The sequence below is a fragment of the Hemicordylus capensis genome, chromosome 5 (assembly GCF_027244095.1).
Source record: "Hemicordylus capensis ecotype Gifberg chromosome 5, rHemCap1.1.pri, whole genome shotgun sequence".
Lineage (NCBI taxonomy): Eukaryota > Metazoa > Chordata > Lepidosauria > Squamata > Cordylidae > Hemicordylus > Hemicordylus capensis.
This window is the reverse complement of record NC_069661.1, coordinates 134,580,308-134,599,967: the sequence shown is the minus strand read 5'-3', so window position 1 is coordinate 134,599,967 and position 19,660 is coordinate 134,580,308. Positions and strand designations below refer to the sequence as shown.

At 42.0% G+C, this 19,660-nt stretch overlaps 1 protein-coding gene across 8 annotated transcripts in view; it reads left to right on the top strand.

Moving 5' to 3' along the window:
* The window catches only part of PARVG (parvin gamma), a 42,703-nt gene extending 28,164 nt beyond the window's left edge, over positions 1-14,539 (top strand). For 7 of the 8 annotated variants that reach the window (XM_053256815.1, XM_053256811.1, XM_053256812.1 and 4 more), the window contains 5 exons: positions 5,141-5,202; positions 5,292-5,360; positions 6,282-6,383; positions 6,853-6,925; positions 10,309-14,539. In XM_053256815.1, coding sequence (XP_053112790.1) covers positions 5,141-5,202; positions 5,292-5,360; positions 6,282-6,383; positions 6,853-6,925; positions 10,309-10,388 — 386 coding nt within the window. In that variant the 3' untranslated portion in view covers positions 10,389-14,539. The remainder of the gene's footprint in view (positions 1-5,140; positions 5,203-5,291; positions 5,361-6,281; positions 6,384-6,852; positions 6,926-10,308) is intronic. The other variant, XM_053256818.1, reaches the window with a different exon arrangement.
* The last annotated feature ends 5,121 nt before the right edge of the window (positions 14,540-19,660 follow it).

Below are 19,660 nucleotides of genomic sequence, written 5' to 3'. Positions count from 1 at the left end.
AGTTACAGAACCAAGATGGTTGTTCCAGTGTTTCTCTACTCTGTTCTGCCTCCTAAAGTTTTGTGACTTTGATAGCAGTTCTGATTCTCTGCAAAGAGCTTTGGATCTTGCTTTGCTAATAACAACATTTCCCCAATACTCTTGCAGGCAAAGAACTACATTAGTTTTGCTTCACAGAAGAGGGCTAGTACTGCGCAGCATTTATGAATGTGATTTTAAAGTTCCCTGGTCTGAAAGATAACACTTTTCTTAATATATAAGGGGCAGGGCCACCTACTGGAATAGATGAGATTTTAACACTAAGACACTTTCCAGAAGGTGATTTATAGCAGCTTGACTGTGGAGTTCAGATGGCAGGTGGCCCTTTCCAACTCTTTTCATGTCTTTTAGCCCTTCAGTGTTGAATTAACTGTCTTTCTAAAAAATGATAATTTTAAACTGTCCTGAAAACAGCAGTGTGGAAAATTGGCTCTATGTGCCACAGATTGAGTACAAGCTGCAGCATGAGGGCTGAAGTGGGGCAGTGAAGTCTCCACCAATGGCACACACCCCACTTCATCTGTGCAATACATCTCTGCCCTTCTCTTACCTGAAGCACACAGTTCACTTCTGGTAGCCTAGGTACTTCACTGGAATTCTGCTCTGCTCCGGCCCATATTTTTAAAAATATAAATGTATAAATAAAGAGAGAGAGAGAGAGAGAGCGCGTATTAGCACACACTAACCCTTGTACACATTAGCCTGCAAAAGCATAACATGGCTGGAAAAGCTCAGTTTGTGGTAGGGTGGGCGAGATTGATTGTGCTTTGCCTTTTTTGTGGGTAGTTTTTTGTCCTCCTTGCTGTTTGCTTTGTTGGTCTCCTTCAGGCTGCCAGAATGTGCAGCCACAACAGAAACTCCAGCAGATGCTATGCAGTGGTCAGATGCACTGTTACAAGTGCCCAAATACTCCAAGAAATTGAAAATAAAAGAAGAGAACAGTTTTTGTCAACATTTTTGCAGACCCACTAGCCGTAACATCTGTGGCTGGTTCTTTGGGGCAGGGATGTGCACGAACCTGTTTGGTGTCCTATTCTTAGAATGCCAAACAGGTTTGGATCCTCCACATTTTAACTGGTTCAAATGCGGGCGCAGGTGTGGCTTTAAGGATGGGGGACGGTGCACTTACCACCACCCCCACTGTGCTTCCCCCCTCCGGCTACCCTGTTATTTTCCTGACCGGAAGTTATGGGAAGTGCTGTGCTTACATGCGTACGTTGTGGGCACACGCACCAGTCAGGAAAACAATGGAGCGGCAAGGAGGTATGCTGCTGCCCTGCCAAACCATTTATACACAGAGCGCCAGAGGGGGAAGCACAGTGGAGGTGGGGGGTGGGGTGGGGGTAGGTGCACCCTCCCCCATCCTTAAAGCCACCCCTACCCCACCATCGGCTACAAGGGAACTGGTTCCATGCACATCCCTACTTTGGGGTTGGATTGGAGGTTGCTTTAAGCTTGTTTTCCCCTTTACTTTAAAATATTTTAATGTATTTCTTGCACCAATAAAACCTTGTCCAGTTCCATAGCTATCACATCTCTAGGTTGTTTTCTTGGGGTGCAAGTGGGGGTTGCTTTGGTAGTTTTGGCACTGAGTGTGACTAGAGACATTGGGAAAGGGCTGCATGTGCTGGGGCTGCACTGCTCTACATGCTAGTCTAGCACCTGCACTGCCTGGCAGCCATTTTAAAGGTAAAGGTAAAGTGTGCCGCCGACTCCTGGTGACCACAGAGCCCTGTGGTTGTCTTTTGGTAAAATACAGGAGGGGTTTATCATTGCCATCTCCCGCGCAGTATGAGATGATGCCTTTCAACATCTTCCTATCTCACTGCTGCCCAATATAAGTGTTTCTGGGAAACATGCCAGCAGGGATTCGAACTGGCAACCTCTGGCTTGGTAGTCAAGCCATTTCCCCACTGCGCCATTATGTGGCTCTGGCAGCCATTTTATGCCCACCTTTAGTCCACCTTCACTCAGAGGACATTTTATGCCACCTAGGTAAACAGAAACGGACTGTGCAACACAGAGTTGTTACATAGTTGTAGACAGGCGCGTAACAACGATAGGGCAGGGGGAGACAGTTGTCTGGGGGCCCCACTGCCTTGGGGGGACCCCAGAGGCACCTCACATGACTCCCCATTGCCCCCTGCCCAGCCCCAAGGCCCCTCAGCCACTTGCCCTGTTCGCCGTCTCTCCTGCTTGGTCTCCTGGCCGGCAATTGAGCAGCAGACAAGCTGCAAAGAGCTCCTTTTCTGCCGCCTCTCAGCTGATCGGCGGGTGGGCGGGGCTTCCACGGAGGCCTCGTGTAGGCCTCTGTGAAGCCTGAACTCGAGTAGGGCCCAAGCCAGCCAGGAAGGAGGAGGCAGCCAGAGTGGCCACCACTGTTCTCTGAAGCAGAAGACCCCTTGCTGCCAGGTAGAGTGTGAACTGCTTTTTGTGGTTACCTTTCCCGCCCCCCCCCCGCCATATATAGGGATCTGCTTGCCATAGGGCTTGGATATGGGGGGGGGGAGGGACTGAGAAGTCTCTGAATATTTATTTTTAAACAGCTTGGAAAATTTGTTGGCTTTAAAAAAACTATCTAAAAAGTCCTATAAGTGGCTTGTATCATGGCAGAAAATTGCAAAAACTTCTGGAACAGTATTTTATTAATTTTATTTATTCATTCATTCATTTATAAATGCACTTATGTTCAAGTTGTTTTGCAACCCAGAAGGTCTGAGTGAGAACTGTGAAGCATGTCTTGTGCTTTTATTTTATTTTATTTTTCTTGTGTGTGAACTGCTCCCCAATAACTTGCAGGGACTTCAGGGTAAATCTCACCAACATGTGAATGCAGCACCTCTATTCCAGAGGAGATGTGTCTTAAAGGGCTTTAAAAGCCTCCTGTGAAAAACCTCCTGGAATCAAACTTGACTGAATTTGTTCAGAATTCTGAGAAAACAAACATAGGCTCACCCTGCATGGTTGAAAGTCTCCTTGGCTAATCTGCAGCGAGGGGGCCATTTTAAACATTCATCTTTCTAGTGTGTTCTAGGCATTAAAAGTAGCACAAATATATAGTACTCAATGTATATCACTATATATTGTGACGTGTGCGTGTGTGTATTCAGTGAAATGTATTTGCAGGCAGCATACTTATTTTGGAATATCAGACTTAAATCCTTGGGGGCCTGGGGTGTGCGGAGGCCCTGGACTTTGAGTGGGGGGGCCCCATTTTAAAATCTCGTCTCTGGGCCCACTCCAACCTTGCTACGCCCCTGGTTGTAGAAGTTGTAATGTTGAACAACTGAAGTTGGTTTGCTGGCTTGTGCAAATACTCCACAAATTGCACAAATACTCCATTAAAATAATGTAGCAAATGGAGGTGGGAACATGGGGAAGGCAGCAGTCTGTAGACAGCCCGTAGTGACTCTGGTTTTCTTGTATCACACTTCCTCCCTCAGTATACATCCCCATCTGGAAAAACCTCAAACAATAAAAATAGTAATTATCTAATAGTAATAAGAATAAAATAAAAGTCACCACATTCAGAACTTTAGGCAAGCTATTATCCTAAACATTAATGCCCTCATCTGCAGTATGTTGATAGATAACAGTGAGGTGCTTTTTAGGACAATTGTATTGGTTATTGAGGGTTATTGTATTATTCTCCTTGTACTATAGCCTACCCTTTTCCCCACTAGTAGCACACTACATTGGATAATCTGTTTGGGGGCAGTGGATACAGAGAGCTATTTCAGCACTAGCGAGCTCTCAGGGAGCACTTCACACACAATTTGGTTTTTTTAATTGTGCCTTAGAGTAAAGTCCGATTTATATCCAGGGTTTAAAAAAATCCACTTTTTGCGTCGGTTTTTTTGGGCAACTTCAAACTCGCAGTAAAGCCTCTCAGTAAACCCACCTGCTGTCTGGGAAAGCTCTGGGAAGTGAACTAAGTGGTCTTTTTTCAGTATAAACAAACTGCCATATTTATTCCTTAAAGAAAAACCTTCCAGCTGCAGCCAACTCAAGCAGAATTGTCTTAAATTAGCTGCAACTACAAAGGGTGTTTGAACAATTCTTCCTATATTTTAGAAGTGCATGTAAGAGAAATTGATTTCCCCCCCTTGAAAATGTCCAAACACATTTGGAGTGAAGTCCAATCCATGCAGCTGTTTTCTTTCTGTATTGGATTCCTTGTTGCTGTGCTTTAGGGTCCCTTCATTTTGTGATTTTTGTTAATTCAGTTTTCATTGATTAATCATGAGTCAATTAATCAGTCAATCTGCAAGATTTGCCACATTAAACAATAGTTCTGAAGAATAAAGCATGCTTTGTTTTAAATGGTGTGTGCTTATGTCACAGCAGGTGCCATTTTAGAACGGGCACTCCCTCCTATAAGAAGTCAACCTGCTGCCTATGGCTTTTGGGTGTATCATTGTATTAAATATAATGAACACATTACAAATAACTGCTTTCCTATCCATTTGAGCAGAATAGCTCTGGCCTGGCCAGTGCCCTGCAAGAAATGATGCTCTTCTGTTTGATCTGCAACATAACAGGCATTCCATGGCAGACATGCAGGGTTTCTTGGCAGAGAAGCAGGTTGCCTTGAAAAATATTCCCTCCAGATAAAAAGGTTACCACTGTTCTAAGTGACTAGAAGTTGTTCACCTGGGAGAAAAGAGACTCAGCCTGGAAGCAATTACAGTCTACCTCTGTGTAAAGATCAATATGTCAAATACCACAGGGCAAAGCAAATTATTATTGCTGTTGTTTTGAAATGTTGACAGCACAGCACTATCAACAGCTATGACACTGTACAGAATCACATAAACAAAATGAGGCATATAATCTAGAGGAACTTCAGAAGGAGAGGAGAAAGAGGCAAAGGTAGCAAACAACAAAGAAAAGAGAGGGATGTAGTGTACGTACAAAAATAGAGAGAAATGATGTGAAAAGCACACTGCCCCCGGCCCCACCACCGGCATCTCTGCCACACAGAATTGCTGATGGGTTGTATTCATTATTATGACATGCACCTTCCGAGAAAGTCATCTCAATATACTTGAGTGGCACGTATTGAAAATAATACAAGTTAACATTTATTGCTTCACTGCAGAAGCTGAAATCTTTGATGAATTATTGAAACATGCTCCGGAGAAACTGGATGCTGTCAAAGAGGTGAATATCTAGGGTTTTTTTTACAGACTTTTAAAAGGGATATAAAACCATGAAGCATATTAATAATTTCATGCTGCTATCTGTTCTAGGTGTTTTTGAAATTTGTCAACAGGCATATCAGAAAATTAGGAATAACTGTGAAAGATGCTAACTCTCAGGTAAACATCTGCTACCAGTGATGACTGTACCACTTTTAATTTGCAAAGTACTTTGTGCTGTTTGTCCTCATGATAGCCTTCTGACAGAGATCACTATTTGTCTAGATGGGAGGCTAAGGAAGTGACTTGATCAAGGCCACATAATAGGCCAGTTTGAAATGCAGAAATGATTTCTTCCTGGACTGTACCACTTCAGATGCAGGGAGATCATGTATCTGAATTCCACCACTCCCACCCCCAAGTTAAACAAAAACATCTGTAGAAGTCAGGCATGTCTGAAAGACAGGCTTTAGTATAGCATCCCCTCATATGCTAGCTTTCCACATGAGAATGTGGAGAGCTTTTTATGCAGGAAAACCTTCACTCATATGGCCCCATTACCAGTGTTCCCTGTAACGGGAATTCCCAAAGAGTTTAGACTACAGCTCCCATAATCCCCAGCCAAAGGCAGTACACGAGCAGCTAGGGATGATGGGCAGTGACTCTGTTTGGCATGGACCTTAGGGCAGGGTCCCAGTTCACATTTTAGGATCCAGGGCTCCTAGCTCATGTTTTAAGAATGGAAGCCCCCATCAGCACCCCTGCCAGAAATCTCCTCCCCATTCCAGTCCGGGGCAACCGACTTTGAACAACAGTACAGGAGTTCGAGTTGCTCTGAGGCACTGGCAATATATTAAACAGGCCTAAGGTTGTAGGATGTATTGCAAGAACTGAGAGGACAGGAAAGGCTTGTATTATTGTAACACTTCAAGCAGTTTATGGATCACTCTGTTTTGTGCAGGTGCAGATAGAAGTTATATTAGACATACCCAGTACTTTGTGCCCAGTGGGCACATCCTTTCTGCCTTAGAAAATGTGAGGAGAACAGAACTAAAACTAGGATTAAGCTGTATTAGAAGTATATAATATTTTATTTTCTAGTTTGCAGATGGAGTCATTTTACTCTTACTAATTGGGCAGCTTGAGGGCTATTTCCTGAATCTGGGAGATTTCTTTTTGCATCCAAGTTCTACTTCAGAAATGGTAGGTTATTGTACAGTTTGACTTTGGGAGACTTTTAGCCTGCAATAGGTAGGACTCATAAATTAAGACTGTTGAGCCTTTTGAGGAGAGGGAGCCAACGTCTCCTTCTCCTTCTGTGTAAGCTGCTTTGAGTACTTGTTCATCAAAAAGTGGTATAGAAATAATAGTCGTGGAAGAATTCTCTCCCACTGCCTCCAACCCCCTTGGGTAAAATAAGAGTAATGGTCCTTTTGGGGCATGGAACCTTTTGCTAGTCTTGGGACCCTAGTGTATTTATGTCGTTGCTGTCCTCTGGAGCTGAGCATGTATGTACTTGTTTCAGTCTGGTTACAATCAAATAAATAACTATGGTCTACATATGGCTGCTCAGAAAATAAAACAGAATTGCATAACCTGAGTTCTTTTAGTGCAGTAATCTATTGTATGTTAATGCGTTTGAGATTCCCTTTTATTTGTTGACCTTTCACAGGTGCACAATGTTAACCTTGCTGTAGACTTGCTCCTGGATGGAGGCCTTCTAAACACTCCCATCAACCCTGAAGGTCAGTCATTATAGGAGATGGATATTTCACAGACGATAGTTTGTGCTGGGCAAGCAAGCTTAGGGAGCAATAGGAAGCTTTCAAAAGTCAGTGCAAACCAGAAAACACTGAAATGCATTAGGTCTAATATTAAAATTATCAAGTAGCATTGATTTGATTTCAGTACAAACTAAATGCATAGTGCTCACCAGTCATCCAAGCTCCTTTGACAAGGACAATGTATGGCAGAGAGCAGTTTTACATCCTACTGAGTCTTCCTAGGCATCTTCCTAGGCATTTTGATACAATCCTAGCTGAACATTTTCTTTTAGAATAAATAAAAACTCTAGAGACTTACTTTGTTGTTGCTGCTTTAAAATAAAGTGAAATAATTCACAGTTGGGGATTTGGAACGACCCTGGGGGCGGGTCTCCAGACAATTGTATATCCAGACAATTTCACCACAGTTTTGCAAGAACTATCAATATACAGGGCTTTAGAATCCTAAAACTTTAGAGCTGGAATATGCTTTGGAGGACTTCTAACCCAACTCACCATTCAGGGCAAGAAACTTCTACAGCATTCCTGACAGATGCCTGTTCGGCCTCTGTTTGAAAACCTCCAGCAATGGAGAGCCCACCAGTGCATGAGGCAGACTGTTCCACTGTTGAACAGCTCTTACAGTTAAGAATGTCCAGCCCAGAGACGCAAGTTTGGACGGGGTATAAATTTAATAAATAAATAAATAAAATCTGCTTCCTTGGAATTTTAACCCATTGGCTCTAGTCAACTAGAACCTCAAGAGCAACAAAGAACAAGTCCATTCCTCCTATATGGCAGCTTTATGGGACAGCCCATCAACAGCTATCATCTCTCCCATTAGTCTTCTCTTCTCCAGGTTAAACACACTCAAGTTCTTCACCTGTTTCTCATAGGATTTGGTTTCCAGACCCCTGCTGCCCACCTTAAAATGTGGGGACCAGAACTGGACACAGTACAGGGGCCCTCAAATTTTACAGGCTCCACATTTTCAGTTTCAGCTATTTGCAGTTTCAATTATCATGGGGCTGAGTTTCAGCCATTTGAAGTTCCTGTGCACATTTCACACTTCCAGTTGCATTTCTGGCTTGGAGAGAGTTCTGGAGGCAGTGTGGAGGCATGTTAGAATGTCTTTTTGAGGCATTTTGTGGGAGCATTACAGGAGGAGCTGGAGTGGCCAAGGTACAGTACTGTACTCTTCTCTTATTTCCGGATTTATTTAATTTTTTGGTATTTTATCTGACCAAGGAAAATAACCACATCATCCTCATAGGCACAAAGTTTCAATTATCGTATTTTTTTGCATTTGCAGTGGTATTGTGTAACATAACCCCCATAATATTCAAGGGCCTCCTTCGATTGTGCTTTTGTTGATGCAGCCTAAGATTGCATTAGCTTTTTTAGCATCTGCATCATGCTGTTGGTTCATGTTCAATTTGTTCAATAAGGCACCTGGATTATTTTCACATATACTTACTAGCTAAGAGCAGCAGTGTTGAGGGCCACTTTTTCCATCTTACCTGTTGGTTTCTCGACTGTCTCTTTTGATCTTCATCTTATTGGTTCAAGTCTGTCCAGATTGGATAGAATCTTGATTCTGTCTTCTAAGAAGTTAGCTAACTTCACTGGTTTCATATCGTCTCCAGATCTGATAAACATCCCCTTTATTGCCACCTCCAAGTCATTTATGAAAATATTGGACAGCATAGGGCCCTATGGCCACTCAATATCTCCCTCCACTCAATAGCTCCCTCCCTCCAAAATGATGTGGAGGTATTAATGAGTGTTCATTTAGGCCAGTTGTTCAACCAGCTGTGAATAACCATAGCATCCTCTAGCTCACATTAACAACACAGTTGATATATTGCCAAATGCTTTGCTTAATCAAGCTACGCTCCATCTACAGCCAGGGGTAAAGTGGAGGGGGGATGTGCAGGGACAGAGCCCTGGTACTTCTTGGCTTCTCTGGCTGTTGGGGTTTATAGATCTTTTGCCTCGCTCGGCCGCATTCACCTTTTGGGAGAAGCACAATAGGCATTAAGCAGTTCTGCTCTTCCTTGATTATATGCCCCTCCATCAGTTTCCTATACAAGTCCTTTTTGCTTCTAAGCTGTTCTCTGTAGACCCATAATGGTTTCTATTTTCCCATTTTTCAGATCGCAGCTCTTTGTCTCCCTTCCCAATTGGATTCAGATTAAACTCCCATGATGTATAGACATTATATAGACAAAAACTGTATACACTAAGGAAGATCAAGGATACAACATGAAAATATGTAATATATTAATTAGTATAGCTGATCCATAAATCTATAAAAATCAACAAATATATATTCAATAATTATCCAAACTAACCATCAATACAAATTCCATTAATACAATTCATTATATATAATAACTGACTTTATTAAAAATCTCTTCATAGTTTCCACACTCTTCACATGTGTCCACACTTAACTTGTGAATCCTTTGTTTTAAAAAAACTTGCAGGATATGCCAAAACATTGATTTTTGCCAAATGTGTTTTGACACAAGGACTGGTAGCCCATTTATCTCTCAGCAGTTGTAGCTTCCACTTGAGGAGTGGCAGCAAAAAGCTCCCAGATAAGAAGAGAATTTCTATTGGTTCTCAGGAGGGGAAAAACTGATTCTTCTTTCAATCTTTTGTATTAAGGAAAAGCTGGCAAAAGAAAGCCTGTGATGAAGACCTTTGAGTCAAACAGCATTTGATGAAAATAACTTTCCTGATATCCTGCAAGTTTTTTAAAATAAAGGATCTACAAGTTAACTAGAAAATGTGGCCACATGTTGAAATTATGAAGAGATTTTATTAAAGTCAATTATTGCATTCATGAATTATATTATTGGAATTTATATTGGTAGTTTGGCTTTATGGATTATAATATCTATATTAATAAAATATGTTTGTATATTGTATCCTTGATTTTCCTCCATGTACCCAGATTAAACCCCTCCAATGAAGTTTGTTAGGCAGATATCTCCTCCTCAGTCTGCCTGAAGTGTACCCAGTGACGTAGCCAGTGGAAGAGCGGCCCATGTCCCTCCTGCTGGTAGCCGCATGACATCACATGCAAAGTGGGCATGGCCCGATTGCCCGAGCCCTCCTGATTGCATTTCCAGCCATCACTTTCAGTTTGACAGGCATTTCCCTTCCTTATGTACAGTGCCTCTGTGCTTAACTACAGGGCTTCTTGATGTGTTTTGCCTTCATGTGCCCTGTAGCACCTTACTGGCACTCTTGAGTGTTACTGCTCTCACTTAAATTTCCCATTTACATTTGTTAAGCTAGCGATTCCTCAAGAAATGGAAGACTGTATGACACCCATTTTGTTTGTGTCTTTGCAGATATTGTGAACCAAGATATGAAGGCCACATTACTCATCTTGTACTGCCTCTATTGTAGGTACAAAACCAAAGACACATGAAGAATAGAAATCAATTGCTTGCTAGTGAATAGACTAATTCTCAGTGTCAAACTTTGTATGCTTCTTTTCATATACATTTGCACTGTATGTGGCTATCTTACAGTAAATGTCAGAAACTGAAACTTGGTCAACATTGATGTTTACGAGTATATTTTAAGATGTTAAGGCTTGATGGGAAATCTCGGAGATATTTGTATCATGAGATTTGTTTTTAGCATTACGCTGTGGGATGGTAAATCTCTTTAACCATTAGATGATGGAAATAAAGCTGACATTTGCACATTTACTGAAGGCTCTTAGGGCTTGACATTTAGTGGCAAGTAATAATGTGGTCACCAGGAGTCCACACTGACTCAATGGCACACTTTACCTTTAATAAAAGAGTATCCTGCTATTTCTCTTTGGATCTCTTTAAATTAGCCAGTAAATGTCACATTCCTGACTATGCAACATATGATTTGATTGAATGCCAGTTTTGTAATGTAACATTTTGACTGTCCTTTCTATAGAGTGCAGGACTGCTGCATACCTAGAGGATTCCCAGTTGATGTCCAATCACATAGCCATAAGCTTTCCTATCAATACAGGTTTTTTAATCAGAATTTTTTCCAGCCCTTTGATATTCATTGATATAAAATTAGTCATACATGATACAGAAATGTTTACTCATTAACTGATGGCTTTCAACAATACAAAGAATCAAAGGACACAGCTTTTTTCATTCTGGGGATTGTGAGATTCCCTGCCTGTATGGCACAGGGGTAGTTGAAATCCTTGAACATGTTTTATTATACAGGTGGCCCTCATCACCTATGGTCCCGGCACCTGCAGTTTCGCATATCTGCGGTTGGGTCATAGGGACCCAGTTTCATTATTCGTGGGGTGAAAATAGGACTATTTTTGTAGTGGAGTGGAAACTTAGGCTTGTTGTTTATTGAACAAAGTTACTAAGGTTTATAACTTACCAAATCATAAAAAACAGTCTTACTCTGAGTGAATGATATTCTTAACAGGAAAATAACAGCCTCAAGCGTCCAGTAAGAAATACAAACTGACGAATCAGTCTACAGAACTGATGATTGACACGAACATTGCTAACTACCCCAAGCCTATACTCAGATATACATACAATGCATCAGAGGGAAGAACAAATACAATGTATATACACATACATCTCAACAATTTTTGCCTATTCGTGGTTCTTGAGTGGCCGGAAATGACTTCTGACATAATTTCCTGCCACCATTTTGTAGTGCTGAGCCATTTTATTGCTCTTTTCTGGGGGGAAGGGGAAACACCCTAAAAAAAGAATAAAAACTGGAGTATTTGGAAGTTTTGGGGGCATTGTTGGAGAGCTGAAGAACTAGAGAACAAGGTACTATGCTTATTTCTACACCCCTCCCCCCGTTTTTTATTGTGATTTTCAGCACACTTCAGTGTGCTTAGGAAACTACCCACCCCCACCCCCCCCGCACCAATCCCCATAGAGTTAAGGTCTCTTTATTTATGATTTCGTTATCTGCACATATAGGTGGGAACGGAACCCACACAAATAAAGAGGGCCTTCTGCATTACTTGTTTTACCACAATCTTAGATTTATCACAATCTTAGCTTTATTGCTTGTTTTATCACAATCTGCTTGTTTTACCACAATCCACTTTGGTGTAGTTTCCCAAGTCACTCTGATCAATTCTATATTTCCTGGCTCTTTTCAGACAGCTACCACGGTGTCACTCACAATGTTGCAAATTTTTATGTTGCCGTGTGTAAAGTTCACCACCAGCTAACTGTGTGTGCTTGTAATTTGTGAGTGTACACTGTAGAATATTTCTTGGTATAATTATATTGGCCTGTGGCCATAAGAAAGGATTTGATTTGAAGTATGAATTTTATTGTATTTGCTAAAATGATTTGTGATAAATATATTTTTAAAGTGCTCTTTTAAAGTGTCTTGATTTAAACCAAACTGATTTCCTTTGCTTCATGATGCATTTGACCTTTAATCAGAATTTGAATGGGAAATCCAGGCATTCCAAGCCTCTTTGATTGCTGGCATACTGAGCTGAGGATTTGTTGTATTTTGGGAGTTTAATCAGACAGTTAAAAAGAGCTGCTTTAGATGGCAGCATTGATTATGGTTTTGTCTTCCAGGATGGTAATTATGTAAAGCTATTACAAAAAATATATTGCTCAGATTGAACATAATTATATTTATTATTGAACCGTTATGATTTTTTGGTTGAAAACAGCTATTGCTGTGAGGCAATTTTTTCTCTCTTTAGAACACTTAGTGTGTTTTGGATGTTATGCCATTGTGGTTTCTTTTTCTTTTCTGTAATAGGTCCATCAATGACCCTAACTCACTAGCACAATCCCAGCACATAGTGAGTTGATATCACATTAGTTGTCATTTAGATGGGGCTATCTGATGACTTCAGAGGGCACTGGCAAGCTCCCATTCAGGAGGAGAGAGGAGGTGGCGTTGCTCACAGGCCCTCAAACTGGCCCAATTTGCTCTGAAATGTCATGGCCATCAGGTGGCCATCACCTTCCCCTCCCCCTCTGTAGTGGAGTGTAACAAAGCTGAAACTGAAACTTATGAAGGCTATTGAACAATGTTACTAAGGTTTATTACTTAACTATTACCAAATTATAAACAGCAGTTCTACTCAGAGTGAAAGATCATCCCAACAGAAAAATAATAGTCTCAAGCGTCCAGTAAGAAATACAAACTGACCAATCAGTCTACAGAACTGATGATTCACAAACATTCTAAACTCTACCCCAAGCCCCACAGATATACATACTCAACCTCAGAGATATACATACATCAGAGGCAAGGACAATGTCACAGAAATCCCAACATTCCCCTTCTCGTTGTTCCTTTTATTTATGAGCCCAATTGCCATCTGCAGATTTTGAAATTGTTCTCTGGTTAATGGTTTTGTCAATATGTATGCAAACATTTCTTTTGAAGCACAATATTTTATATCTGGCCACAAATTAGAACAGGTTATGCAATTTAAGTACAGTCCTTCAGGCAAATAAGACCAATAATGCCCATAGGGATTATATAACGCAAAACGCCCAAAAAGTAGCTTTGGCACTCTATTCCTTACATCTTAGGAAACGAGCACAATCAGTACAGGTGGTTTTTGAATTGTTCAGAGCTAAGGCCCTTGCCCTGTTGCTGGTTGGGGCACAGTTGGGCCCTTATGCGGATATACGGAAGGTAGAAGCGGTTCAATCTAAATTCCTTAGGGTTATGTTGCGGGTAGCTCGTTTGGCTCCCAATGCTTGTCTTAGATTAGAAGTGGGATGACTTCCTGTCGAAGCCAGAATCTGGAAAGCCATTTTTGGCTATTGGCTTAAATTGGTTTTTTTTCCAGCTCGTCTCGCCCCACTGGTTCTGCTGGATGATTATAAGACCAGATGGGAAAGTGCAATTGACAGGAAATTAAGCTGGTTGGGGTTTTCACTTCCGGCAATAAGGGAGTTAGGGTTTGCCAAGGCCAGAGACACTATAAACCAGCGTATAAGTGACATAGCCAGACAGAGCGATATTAGTAAAGTGGGGTATGGCGTACGGATGGGAACCCAAATAAATAGACAATGTTTGGCACGATACTTACGAAAGATAAATTATGTGGAGCATCGTAGGGCCTTAACAGCGGCTAGGCTGAATGTGTTGCAGTCGGCAGTGATGGAAGGGCGATTTCATAAGGTTCCCTATAACCAGAGATTATGTCCATGTTTGGCAGGAGAAGTGGAATCTACCGAGCATATATTGTTGTAATGTAGTTTCTATAGGGATCTCAGAGAAGAGTTAATTACCCCTGTATTACGTCAGTTTGGGTCAGCTTCAGAGCAAGTGAAAGTAGATTTTTTTATTGGCAGATTTGAACGATTCTATTTCCTTGAGAGTTGCAAAGTTCTGCTTTATAGCAGGCAAACTACGGCAGAGGAGGGTCGAAAGGAGTGATGCAGGGTTTGAGTAGCAGAAATTTGGTGAAGGTTTACTGCATTAGTATTTGCTTCCTTTTTGTTGTATCGTATTATTATCTGCTTTTATTCTGTAACCTGATTGTATTATTCTGTAGTAGTTTTATTCTATTTGGCTGTTGGCTGTAATAAAGTGGATGATGATGAATATTTTATATCAATAATATTTTCTCTTGTAATTCTGTTACAAAATGGCATTTCACATCAATATGTTTACTTTTCTGTGAAACCTTCTCACTTTGTGACAGAATAATACAACTATAAATACATTATAGTCCACTTCAATGCAAATACTCCAAAATCTTCTAGAAGTTTATGAAACCGAATAACCTCTTGAAAAGCTAATGCCACAGATATATACTCAGCTTCGGCTGAAGATGAAACTACAATCGATAGTTTCTTGCTTAACCATGAGAGTGCTCCTCTTCCATAGAAGCATACATTGTGATTCTCTGACTTTCTGTCGTCTCTATATTCAGCTAGGTTGGCATCTGTGGAGAAATGAGGCCTAGACCTCTAAGACCCTGTATTGCTGTTAATTTCCCCAAACATCTTTTTGTAAATAGCCCTTGTATTTTGAATGAATTATTATTATATTCCCAAAACTTCATTATTGTAAATAGCATTCTTTCTGTGATTGCAAATCCCTGTGCATGGAGAAGGCTGGCAGGGTCAAAGGTTCAAACTTGTTTTTCTGTATGACAGTTGATTTTTAGTGGGGAAAGAGATTTTGAAAAATGGAAGGATTTGTTCCGATTGGCTGAGTTGAGGAATTGTTGGGCCCATAAAATGTATGTATTGAGAGATCTGAGAGGGTTTGGCAAGGCAAGTCTGTTGGAGAGAATCAGAGCTGGAGGTTGCAAAAGAAGGAAGAGAGTCTGGAAATCTGCTAGAGTGAGACCAGGAAAGCAGAGGATGAGCAGAAAGCAAGAAGAGAAGCCGAGCTGAAATCACTGGAAGAAAAGGAAGAGCCAGGCTGGACTGAACCCCAGACTTGTGCTATAATTAGAACCAGAGACTACCCAGCAAGGCAGAAGCGGAAAAGAAAACACAGAGGACTCTTGAGTAGGGACCAGTATAGGGCCAGATACTGATTGTGTTTTTCCAGTTTTTATTTCCCCCTAACTTGCTCTGTTAATAACTGCTTTGTATTTGTATTTTTTTGCTGCAGAAGTAATGTTTTAGTTGAAGCATTTTTTCCTAAAAGTAAACTTCCTTGTTATAAAAAAATTAGAAGCTTGATGATTTGTCTCTAACCCATGCCTATAAGCCTTTCCACACTACTGAGGGGTTATTGGTTTTTTGTAATTTTTGATAAAGGTGAAGGGCTGTTGTAATGGACCCAGCAATACCAAAAGTTTACTTGGTGACAGCAGTAAAAAAGTTTAGAGGAATAGAGGGCTGTTCCTCCACAGCATCCATGTATCCTACTAACTTGCGTTGCTCACATGCTGGCAATATTAATTCCAGATCTGCTGTGCTATTTAAATACTCTGTAAATCTTTTAAGTGCAATCCAGTCTTACTTTGTCAGTGAACACATTTTCCTACACAATATTCCAATTGCTGCTGCAATATCAGGACATGATGCATTGTCGTGAACAGTAACTTTCCAATTTCCATTCTGTAGTTTTCACTGCTTTCCAGAGACTCATTGGATTTCTTCTCCTTTAAGAAACCCGCTTTCATTGGCATACTAATCACATTTGCCTATATTAAACCAAGACACTCAGTTAAGCCTATAACTTTCACCTCTGATTGAGTGTAAAACTTCCATCATCTCACATTTATTCCAATAATGTTATTTCACCTAAATCTTTAATTTCTTCTTCTTTATTTAAATTCTTCTCTATCTCTATCTAAACCGCCCTGAGCCATTTTTGGAAGGGCGGTATAGAAATCTAATAAATAAATAAATAAATAAATAAATAAATAAATAATCTTTCTTCTCCTGATAACAAACCACCAGATCATCTACATATATAAGAATGTATGTCCATCTCCCATCTCTATTTCTAGTAGGGATGTGCACAAAAGTGGCTGGAGTGGTTTGGTTCAAATTTCAGGGTTCAGGTTCATTAGAATCCCCCTGTGGTTTGGTTAGAATTTGAAGCTCACTTGAACCAGTTCTAAAAGGTTCTATGTATGGAATAATGGAGACTTGAACTGGTCCATTATTCCCTATGGAGAGCACCTAGAGGCACAAAACCAAGTTGGATGGTAGGTACCCATGGGTGCCAAGTACCATCCAAACCCCAAAGCAATTGGGCACTCAGGTGATCTTTAATAATATTTTGAAGATTTTTCAAATATTATTATTTCTGCCATAGGGAATAATAAGGATTTGTGGTGGCCCCATTTCTCCTTTGGTGGGTGCCCAGGTGCTCCAAAGTGGGTTTGGGGGTAAGGCACATTTGGCAACAACTCCCCCTTCAAACCCCAAGTCGGTGGGGTGTATGTTTGTTTTTTTTTAAGGATTTTTTTTTTTAGTTCTTAGTTTCTTTGACAGTTTTCTCAATGAATCCCCATGATGAAGAACTTATATAGCATCCAAGAATCCACTTTGTGTTTGACTTGATTCACTGAGAGAATTGTCAAGAAGGTCAAGAACTAAAAAAAATCCCTAAAAAACAACCACCACCACATACTCCACTGACTTTGGGTTCAAGGGGGGAGTTATTGCCCAATATGCCTTATCCCCAAACCCATTTTGGAGTGCCTGGGCACTCCCTAATGGGAGAAATGGGCCAGTTGGGTTTCCTCAAATCCCCATTATTCCCTATGGCAGAAATAATGAAACATCTTTTAAAAAATCATTAAAAATTGCCCATGCCCAATAGCTTTGGGGGCTGGGTGGTAGTTGGCACCCATGAGTGCCTACCACCCAACCCAGTTTTGTGCCCCTAGGTGCACCACAATCCAAGATGGTGACAACTAAAGAGAGACCAAACTGCAAACTCAAAAATCACAACAGAGACAGACCTGCACTACATCATGCACTACACAGAGACTGACATGACAACAAGAACTGCAAACCAAGAAAACCAGTGGGAAAGGATCCAGAAGCACTCACAAACTGTGTACCTCTTTTTTCTGGGGGTATGTGTAACCTGGTCCAAGTCAGGTAGATCAAAGTTGTCCCCTGAGTTCCAACCCTTTACAGCCTCAGTTTGTTATCTGTTATTCAGCTCATTATTGCCTCCAGGAGCTTTTTCACACAGGGCTTTTAGTTCGCATCTCCTCCAGAATGGAAGCTGTGCATTCATATATTGGCCAGATTTACCCCAAAGTCCCTACAAGCTACCAGGGAGCACTTCACACACAATTCAGGGTTTTTTTTGCATGTTAGAGTGTAGCCCGGTTTATATCTGGACCTATAATTGCTTAAATACTGAGGGATCCAATACAGACTTATTTAGAAGCGTTCTAATAACTAAAGACAGGATCCTGTCCTCCCACAGTGAAGAAATTATATCTACTAGGCTCCCTCCAATAGTAACCCATCTACCAGATAGTATAAGCTATGTTGAACAAGGGTTAAGCAAGCAGGTAGTGAGGGGGTTTGTGAGGAGAGAGTGCTAAGCCCGCTCTCCCCGCAGACGAGCAGCAAGTCCTGCCTGGGCGGCCGCTGCGGCCACCCACACGATAGCCGGCTCTGTCACAGAGCCAGCAGGGGCTGGGGAGTTCGGGGGCCACGTGCCCCCCAGTAGTTCTAGCCTGCCCTGCGCGAGCACACAGGGCATGCTGGAGAGACCCCCAAGCCAAGAGGCTGCTTTTCAGTCTCCCGGTCAGGGGTCTCCTCATGAGTTGCTGCAGTGCAGAGCCGCACCACGGCAACTCACGATCCGTTAACCCCAGTTAGTGGAGTGCTCGCTCCACTAGCCTGGGCTAAAGGGCAAGCTAGCCGCTTGTAAGCCACTAGGCTTGCCTGCGAGCCCGGTAGTTTACATGAGCAGCACAACTCGGGCTAGGCTCTCCTAGCCCGATTTTTGCTGCTCGTGGGAATAGCCTCAGTAGGTTGCATCACTCCAAGCAACTTGTCCTTGTCCTTGGGAGTCAGAGACCAAAACTGATCCAATCTCACTGTATAAGAGGAGTCACGGAACACTTCTACAATTGCGTAGTCCAGGTCAGCTCAGATATGAAATATTTTGTCCACAAAAATAATAATTTAAGATGTTGCTATGGGTAACTGATGGATTCCTCTTTACCAGTAAAGTGGAAGGGGTGGCAGGGAGCTTTCCTAAAACTAGTTGGGGCAGGGGAAGTGTAAAGTTTTAACTTGAAGGTGCTGGTGGTGGTGGCTGTGGCAGCTGCACAGGGGGGCAGGGGGCAGTGACTCCCCCTACCTCCACCAGAGCAGTCGGGGCCAGTTTGGGCCTGGTTCAGGCCCCTGCGCAGGTTTGGAGGTCACTGAAATGGCCTCCATGCATATGCAGAGACCATTTGTGTAACCACTGGTCATCATATGGTCATGCAAAAATGGCCTCTGCACAGACATGGGGATCACTTTAGTGACCTCCATGCCTGTGCAGAGGCCCGAACTGAGCCCAAACCGGTCATGCCTGCTCTGGCAGGGTGGAGGGAGCTGTCACTGCCCCCCTCCACTGCAGCATTTTTAATGTTACACTTTACTCCCCTCCGGCCCCAACTAGTTTTAGGGAAGCCTCCTGGTTCCCCCTTTACTGGTAAAGGGGAATCCTTACTGGATTCCCCTTTTATCAGTAAGTTCTGAGCTGGCTTGAACCAAACTGGGTTCGGTTTGGCTTGTATTCAGGCTGAACCAGACCTGGTTTGGTTCTTCCAAAACCTTTCAGGTTGAGCCAGCTCAAACTTGAGCTTGGCTCGAGTCGAGCCAGCCCAAACTCCCCTGTGAGCTTGTGGCTGCAATGCAAGCAGAAAAGAACTGCTTCTTTAGTGCACACATTGCCAGAGCATAGGTCTTTAAATGTGCTCTATGTTGTAATCTGTCAGATTTGTGTCGAGTCTTTCTCCACTTGTACTCCAATCATCTACCTTGCCACTTCAGCTCCCGTAATTCTTCAGAGTATCACAGGGCCAGTTCTGAAGTGTGCTGGACAGGATGCTTAGGATCTATCATGCAATATGTCTGTTGGTTCAATATAAAAGGCAGTGGATATGTTTAGAAGCATTTTGCACTTGAGTGTGTGGAGACACACTCAGGTGTGAAATGCTGACAGCACAGCTGTTCAAGCAATATTGAGACAATGTTTATTGTCTCGGCAATAAGTTAAGTGGCTTATTGTGCT